We start from the raw sequence: 9,560 nt of genomic DNA, 5'->3' as shown, positions 1-9,560 counted from the left end.
TTTTAACCATTCGGACAAGGTGACAAGGTCTCCTTTTTCGAATTATGCCCAACGTTTGGAGTAATCGTCAACAAAGTTTAGTATATGTATATAAATACGACGCCAATTGAAGGACCTAAATTTTGATCCTTTCATAATTATTTTAGGACTTCGTTGTTTATATATTAACATCATCAACAATGTTTTATTTTTGTTTTGGGGCAATGCTTGAAGCATAATTTTACAAAATACAAGGAGTTGACTTAATCTTGAAATACGTTGGAATGACTGAACTTTGTTGTGAATAGGAATATTACACATATTAACTGCATTGATTGTTGACATACTGCAGGTTGAAAAAATAATATTGTGCATGCATTGAAAAGTATTTTCGCTATGGGTTTGTTAAGGCTTAAGAGACGGATGGTAAGCAATATCCATAACCATGGACCCAAATCTGTATTCCTGTGGGAAAAATATTTTAAAAAAAAGGCTTTTCCTTGACCTTTTCAAGATTTTTTTAACACTTTCAAAAGAACAGAATAAAGTTTGGTGCAAATGTAAAGGAGAACTAGTTGTTTTTTTTTAATAACTTTATGCATGGAAAAGGACACATCAGTATAAGACCGATGTCCACGAATATGCCTCGTCTCTTGGTATTGTTAAAAAACCCCGTTACATTAAAATTGTTACACTGAAGACTTAAAGATTCCAACACTTTCAGCATTATCGTTGCATCCATAAAGAGAAATCCTAATTTTCAAGTATATTTTTACAGAGTTCTTGTTGTTTTCAGAATGGCGTACTTAGCAATTGGATTTTGACATGATGGCATTTTTTTTTTAGAATTCTTTCATAGACAAAACAGACTGATAAAGACAATTAAAGAGTTTGACGTACAAAAGCTGCTGACTGCCGTTATTGACATAATACTTGTTTGTTAAATTAGCTTTTAGTTTAACCAACATAGATGAGTCCACAAAGGGTACATTCAATTCCGTTGACAACATTAGAAGATTATATTGTATTAGAAAATAATGTTCGAAGTATTTCTTAGACCTCAGCATTTGATGTAGTAAACCATTTGTTATGCATGTTATTAGAAACAATTTATAGGTTACATGTAAATCAAATGTGTGTATTTTAAAATTTTAATATAAAAAAGCGGTTCAACGATTTTATTTTATTTTATGTATAACAAGCTTTGAGTGCGAGTAATAAATATCTAAAGTCAATAGGTCTTAGAAAATCATTCATTCCATATTCCGCCAATTTTACAGGTTCGATTTGAAGAATCAAAAACCGTATTACCGGGACACTTTACAGCATAAGCCATTCCATCTTCACACTTGTAGTAAGCATCACATGGTCGTTCTGGATATTGGTAATTTCCATCCGGTTTACCATTGCATGATGGGAGTAAACCAACAGAATTATATTCGTTTGGAATAGCAAAAAGATGGACACACTGACCATTGTAAGGAAATTGTTGAGCTCTCCATTCATTGTCTGTTGGACAATATCCTTCTTCGATCGTTCGGTTATCTTTGCAAAGAATGTACCAAGGCGACAAACCTTTTAAAGGATGTTGAAAGAATCCGTTTCCCTCTTCTTTGCAACTTGGATGCAATTGTTCACAGTGTTTGCAATGCAAAAGGCTGCACAGTAATTTAAAGTATTCACCTGTTAATGATAAAAAGTATCCTAAATACTAGAAACTGTGAAAATTTATTGTTTTTAAATCTGGTCTTGATAACTGTTTAAGGTATACCTGTCATGCAAATTTCAGTGTCTTTGTTAAAGCTAGTATTAGGGGGACATTTAACTGCAGACGCTACCCCACCTTCACATTTATAGTAAGCATCACAAGGTCTACTTGAATACTCATAATGTTCATCTGCCTTTTTAGAACAGTCTGGAAGAAGTCCTATTCCGTGATAAGAAATCGGAATAGCATAGCGTTGCGTGCACGTGCCATTAAAGGGATACGTTTGTTCATGCCATATGGTATCTCTCAGACATGTTCCTTCCCCAATTTCTCTTCCTTGCAGACATATAACGTAATGAGGACCAGGGCGTTTAGTAGGATGCTCATAAACTCCATCGGATAAGCTAGTGCAATTAAGGTGTTGTTTCCAACAGTGCAATATAGAGTCCAAATTTCGATGCTTGTAGAGTGTAATCCAATAGGAACCTTATCAAAATTATATAAAAGTGAAACGTAAAACGGATACTTTCATACCTACAGCTGAACATTATTTAAAAGTGTAAAATTACCTACATTTTCCAGGTAACACGTGCAAATTTTAGTATTAATAATGATAACTAATGCTTTGAAAAACATTCAGTAAATACATAATTTTAGCAATATTGCATATTCCTGGTTAGTTGAAAACACTACGGACGCAACCCTTTTGTCCTAAGACGATTCATAAAAAATTGTATAAATGATAACATCTTTTATTTTCCGGGATTTATTTGGGCAGGATTTTTTTTTTTTTGCAATTCGCACTACAATAAAAGCAATACTTACAATAGTATTTGACTTGTGGACGCGATCCACACGTGACCTTTGTAAAATTTTCACAACGATTAGTGACGTCAGAGAACTGTTCTGGATATGGACATTCGTCCAAATTGTTTGGAAATCCAAACATTTCAAAATTTGGATGGCAATAAAGCTGGCATCCCAATCCAATGGAATGGTTCCCTGGTTTACAACTTTTACTCAGTGAATCGTATGTGGTTCCATTTGGACATTTGACAGCGCTTGCCACTCCCCCTAAACATCGATAGTAAGCATCGCATTTTCGTCCTACTCTGAAGTAATCTCTATGTCCTACAAAATAAAAATCAGGATGCTCATTGGCATAATTTCCGTCCATCTTTCCATCGCAACTTGAAAGAAAACCGCCATCTTTATAAGGCACTTCGTAGGGGTTGCGACATTGACCATCATATATTATTTTGTTAATATTCCATAAACTATCGTCTTCACATGTTCCCATGTTGAGTAATCGCTCCCTAAAACAGTTAAAATATGAGTTTGGTCCATTGTTGTTTTCATGGTAACCGTCGGTTTTCCCGCTACAACTAGGGTACTGTCGTTTGCATGTAGAGGGGCTCTCAGAAAGTAACCTATAATCGCCTGTAAATAGTAAAGATGGAGTACATTTTTTTTAAAATTATTTCAATAATGATAAAAAAAATGTATATATTATCAACCAAGAAAACTCTGAGCTACATACACTTAACATTCTGAACAGGTATTGACTATGATTATTTCATTCTATATTTTCAGTCGCGTGCAATTATCACTAAAGCCAATCCACATTTATATCACATCATATAACTTTATCATTTATATTTCTTATAAAATACAGGGATAAAAAAGTGAGTTAAGACCGCAGAACATTAACTGGCAAGATTGGAAATATATAGCGTACGTTAATTTTACTTGTAGCAGTCAAAACATTTGAAATGGGCGGGAGCAAATTGACACGGACGTCTGAGAAAAAACATTGGATTGAAACTGTACATGTAGTTATAGGAAATGTATTTTCAATCCACTTTGGCATTTCTAACTTGCTATATACATGTTAATTAAAGCGATCGAAAAACATTATATTTAGTATCAACAAAGTGATTTAAAAAAAAATTATTTTACCAATAAGTATATAATCAGCAAATATGAATAGATTCGGGAGAGTTCTGGAGAGATAATACGCAAGGCAATGCATCGTCCGATGACTTCAGAGAATCAGTCGTCACAAGTCTGATATTAAGTGGGGTTTATTCACAGAAAAGAACAATCAAAGTTCCCATTAATAAGATTAAAATAATATCCAATAATAGAATATATAAAATGTTTCATATAAGAAGTCATCGGGCAATGCTTTGCCCTGCGTATGATATCTCCGAATTGGTATTTTTTCACATTTGCTGATTATATAATTATTGATGAAATAAAATGTTTTTCAGCCGCTTTTCTGATACTAAAATGTTTTTCGATCGCTTTACATTAGTATGCAAGTTAGAAATGCTGAAGTGCATTGAAAATACATTTCCTTTAACTACAGTTTCAATCCAATGTTTTCTCAGACGTCCGTGTCAATTTGTTCCCGCCCATTTCAAATGTTTTGACTGTAACAAGTGAAACTGACGTAAGCTGTATATTTCCAATCTTGCCAGTTAATGTTCCGCGGTGTTATGATTTTGCAAACAAGATCGATTTAAAAATTGAATCTTGTAGCACATGCATCTATATCATTGAAGATATTATGGGAAACCTGTCGATAATAATATCTAATAAGATCCTTTTATTAATTCAAAATTTTAAAATTTAAAAAAAAAATATTTCGGAAATGTAAAAATTATTAAAGTCACTTCCGTTATCCCTTTAGTTTATGCCTTTATCCCAGACCTCTTAACAGTTGAAATAATATTGTTATAAAGGTCTTACCATTGCCGTACTACTTGGTTTGATTGGTGAAATTATAAATTTTACGCACCTTTTCCAACCCAGTAAAACAACATTTACATCAAATAAGTATTACTTACGACGTTTAACAAAATATGCACAGAAAACAAGAAATAAATGCAAACACATTAAGACCATAAACGGCCACGAGTTTAAAGTTTGCAATTGGTTGTAACAAAATCGAAGGGTTATATACCAAGTGTCTGACGATGCTGATTTTGAGTCGTATTCAGCTTTACAGTTTTATTTTAACACATTAAGCGTGAATTCTTAAATTGACATTTCATTTATGTGTTACCAAATTCATATTCTTATATCACGTTTTCTCATATAAAAAGTTAATTTCTATATATTCATTGTAATTGTCTTCAATTAACTATTACTTCGTTGACTTCATTTATTTGAGTCACTTTACCTAATATCAATTTTTACTTTTGCTAATGGCTCAAATTACTGAATAATTGTTCCCAATTCTTATTTGTGCATCTGACATTCTGTATATTATTATCATTTTAGACCTAAAGTTTCGTAATATCCAGAAGTAATTTTGAATTTATAAACCTATCTAAATAAGGACCAAAATAGTATCATTCTATACGAATTGTGTGGTGATCATTTGGTGGAGGTGTTGTGAAATCAAAAAAAAAAAAACCAAAAAAACCAAATAAACAACCCCCCCCAATAAACAAACCCCCCCCCCCCAAAAAAAAAAACAAAAAAAAAAAAAGAATAAAAAAACCCGATGATAGATTTGATGACACACTGACGGTAAGTATCCTCGTGGTAGGCAAAGAATAATTATATTGTACTTATAGTTATATCATATTTAGCAATTGGACGAACAATTGATGAAATATGGACATTCCAATGTTTTCTTCATATCCTTTCGTATAATTATGCAATATATGCTAGAGATATCTGGGACATATGCTTCGGCGAGTGAGAAGAACATTGCATAAGATCTTTAAAATAGACTCCCCTTGGTAAAAGGCAGCCTGGAAAGTCAATTGGCACATTGAGGAGGAACAGGAAAGCAGGTAGGATATGATAGGAACATATAAGCAGATGTTATCATTATTTTTTTGGACGGATTTAAATTAAATGTAACTATAGTAAACTTTAAACGTTGGCATTTTTATATTATTGCGGTTTGGCAAAAAACGATTGAATCTAAGAAGTTTATAGTCTGTGTAAAAATGCAAGAAGAAGATTACAAATTTTAAGTAAGTATTAATTATGCAAACCCTGCTTACTACCGAACAGTAGGCCATTAACGTCACTGGTGTATTATTGTGAACAGTACGTTACGTTACGATTTGTAAAGTTATCACATATAAACACACTGGGAAATAAAGATATCCTTAAAAAGTGATGTTTTTTAATCATCTAAAGCACAGACACTCAAGTGCCAAAAGTTTGCCATATTTTTCTTTTCACTGGAGATTTCATTGAAAACCAACAGGTTCAAATATTCCTTAAAAAATAAACCCTTGTATCACATGTAAACACTCTTGGAAATTAAGATATCCTTAAATAAAGATGTTTTAATCATCTAAAGCACATACACTCAAGTGCCAAAAGTATGTCATTTTTTTTCTTTTCAATAGAGATTTTATTGAAAACCAACATTTTTCAAAGATTCGTTAAAAGATAACCCCTTAACATATTTTTAAAAGACTTGGATCGATAAATTCAGATTTTTCCTTTTTTTGCATCATATTGTAATATTTTTCCAACTTCCAGTTCTTTGAGATTTGATATTCCCAATCCAAGATGAGAATGTTTGGCTTGCATATTGCAAAATATGAAATATACATAGTAAAGCATTTTACAAATACCTTTGTGTTGTGTTTGAAATATCATATTTTACAAATGAGTTGTCAACAAATTACTTCGATGTATGTCAAAAAGTGCATATTGAATCTATTTTAATTAATATTTTTTTTCAAAATCTGACAAAATATAACAGCAAAAACCCTATTTAATATGTCTTGTTTTTCAATGAAATAAATAGGGAAAAAAGAAAAGTTGACATACTTTTGGCACGTTAGTTTAGTCATATTGTCGCCAGATCTATATATATACCCTATTGTCTCCCGGTGATAAATGTATAAGCTCTCTTATTCAACGCAAACGAGTCATAAAACTGTTATGCATTTATTTATTGATTTGCATTTATACCGTCAATAAATTAACGAAAAACAAATCCATAACCACAATATCATGATCATGGGAAACCAGGTTTAAATTGTTTCTCAGACTCTTACAGCTATTTTTCTTATATACCCATACACTTTAAACAGTAAAATGAATTGGTATATAAATCTTATTGCGTCTGACTATTATGAATAAATATCACTTTTTAGGAAAAGGAGTCAGAGACTTTCTTAAAAGACAATAATTTACTTCCCATGGAATTTTGTCAAGCACTTATATTGTGGTCACTGTTTCGTAAGATATCACTCTCTTACATTCGCACCAAGCTTTAACTTTCAACTTAATGGACTAATCATTCTTTCAAGCGCTTTCCCAGAACTTGCACAGATTTCTGTTACTTGTGAGCGCCTGCCTGAATACATAAAATCATACTAAGGTTAATCCACCATCATATGTGATGTCACATCAATTCTTGTTGTGCGCGGTGTCGACATCGGCCATTAACGTGTTTTAAATGAAACATTTTGAAAATCAACGGCTGCATTAAAGGCCAATCATCAGATTTACTGGCTTTTGATAAAACCACATTAGCGATATACTACGAGTTGATTCTTAATTCTTTCATAGGATGCAGAGGTGGTGGATTTAGTGTTGAGATGATGGAGTTTGCGCAGGTTAATTGTTAAATTCTGAAGTGAATAAAGCCATTAACTTTTTTTTCAACAAAAATATTTACAATTTTTTTCTTGCATTAAGATCATTGACGAATTAATAAACTATATCAATTATCTTCTATAGAGGTACACATGGTTCATCTTACGATAAGATTGTCAATTCTTTTGACATCACATAACCGCACCCTTTTCAATGTATATGGTTGTCCATTTTATCTAAAGATAAATAATGAGTACATATGATAAAAGTACAGTTTCTATGCAACAACCCATGATACAAAGTTTAAAATAGAAAAATCATCAGTAGAGAAAATGCTTACATTTATCCTTCAGCTCTTTTCTCAGTCCACAACATACATCCGTAAAGTTCTCACATCTAAAGGACTTTGTGGAGAACAGACTTGGGTATGGACATTCCACAATGTGCTGCTCTAAGTGGGAGGATATACTGGTGTACGTAAAAGAGCAGTTGTAATACAGCTGACATTCGTCATGATGAGAAAATACCAGGGAAGGGTCGTCTCTACAGATATCTATTACTTTTGGAACTGGAAAGAAAATCAAAGCATATTTCATAGATACATGTATGTATCTAAACGTGTTGCAAATTTATATATCAAGTAGACCAGTTTAATGTAGTATGCATGTATATAGTATTCCGTAAATCGACTGGAAACTGTATATCTGTGTATTTTATGTTTTAACGAAAAAGCATTTTATTCTGTAATGTAATATATCTGATTGACATCTTAATATAACGTATATATTATCAATGGAAAAACACTGCAGAGCAAAAAACATTGCAAAGGAACCGGTCTGAGACCAAATAAAAGAATTTAAAGTGTTTTAGGAAAAAATTAATAAAATAAAAATAAAAATAGCACAATCATATAATACAATGATCAAATAATAGCTTCTCTTAATAAATCGTTTAAAGTTTGAACTAAACTATTTATAATACAATTTATGTAAATATGAAATGAACTGTCACGGTATTTTTTCTTTTAGTATTAGTCAACACCTTTAATAATATATCTATTGAGTTATAACTTTGAATTAGAAAAATTAAACGAACCATTATGGACATGTTCTTTGCATACTGTCGGTAATCTGTTGAAAGATTCCATCTGTGTTTCGTATCTGCTTCTCCAAGTTTCCGACTCAAGTTTCGTCTCTTTAAGAAGAGCCTCTAACCTCTCCTGTGACAATTGTGCTGACGCCTCGTTGCTATCACTTATCAACTGATTGTTCCATTGGTTATTATTTTCATACAACTGGGAACAAACGCTATTCCAAAACAAGATGGTTAACCAAGTTGACCTTAAACTCCGGAAAAGCCCCATATTTTAACTGCATTGACGACTCAACAATGAATTGTCAATGCTCAGTTTATTTACTTTTATTTAAAATACTATTGATTTTTGCTTGCGTGTTTTGCTTTAAGGTAATTGTCCATACGTCACAAAACAACGTCTGACGTAATTCACGCGTTATTACGTCTTATCCGTGCCCGATCTAATTAAGACCTAACGTTAAAAGGTGTATTTCAAAACAAAAATATCAAGCTGACATAGATATTGATTCAAAACAAATATATCAAAAATCATGACAACTGCAATCAATTAGGCCTACCGTGGTATTAATCAGCGAAATAACATGACTGGATTGTGTCGATTGCGTACTCGTTTTGAAAATATAGACCGCTTATTTTTGTCCTGCATAAACATCAATCCATTATAAGGTTGAATTTAATCCCATTCTTTGAACATTAATCCCTGAAAGTCTATAAACATCCAAATTAAAATCCTGACCGAGATCTATATTCCAGTGCATAAGGGAGATAAAAACACAAGGGGAAATAATTTGACCTATATCATCTTTATCCTATTCGCTTAGCAACGAGCATAGATTTATTTTCCACAAAAAATGTTTTTAGAATTAAAATCATGCGCTGAAGAGAAGTTGTTTCATTATAAGAACAGTCTTTAAAACCAGTCAAAAAAAAAAAAGTTTGAATAAAGTTTAAATAGAGGCTTTGTTTTGAAGGCATATATCTGGTAGTTAGCATTATCCACGCATGTGACTGCAATTTCTAAATACCGATCTCGATCCATAATACTTACCGATATCCAAAGAAACCATCTTTTGCGATTTAAATAATACAGATTAATCAACAGTTTTTTTTTAAATCATGTTTTCTATTTAACAATAATCAAAACATATATTTTAGAGTTATGAAATAATAAACCTATGCACAGTTTAATTTTTAA

The 9,560-nt window shown here is 32.0% G+C and overlaps 1 protein-coding gene across 1 annotated transcript; it reads right to left on the bottom strand.

Moving 5' to 3' along the window:
• Positions 1–1,228: 1,228 nt before the first annotated feature.
• On the bottom strand, positions 1,229–8,633 carry LOC128160830 (uncharacterized). The gene is made up of 5 exons (XM_052824148.1): positions 8,366–8,633; positions 7,611–7,838; positions 2,513–3,127; positions 1,751–2,173; positions 1,229–1,662 (listed from the first exon to the last, which is right to left on the bottom strand). Exons 1-5 carry the CDS (start codon positions 8,631–8,633, stop codon positions 1,229–1,231), a joined length of 1,968 nt encoding a protein of 655 aa, XP_052680108.1.
• Positions 8,634–9,560: the final 927 nt, after the last annotated feature.

The sequence above is a fragment of the Crassostrea angulata genome, chromosome 8 (assembly GCF_025612915.1).
Source record: "Crassostrea angulata isolate pt1a10 chromosome 8, ASM2561291v2, whole genome shotgun sequence".
Taxonomy (NCBI): Eukaryota; Metazoa; Mollusca; class Bivalvia; order Ostreida; family Ostreidae; genus Magallana; species Magallana angulata.
Note: the sequence above shows the minus strand (reverse complement) of the source record. Positions and strands in the feature narration are given on the sequence as shown.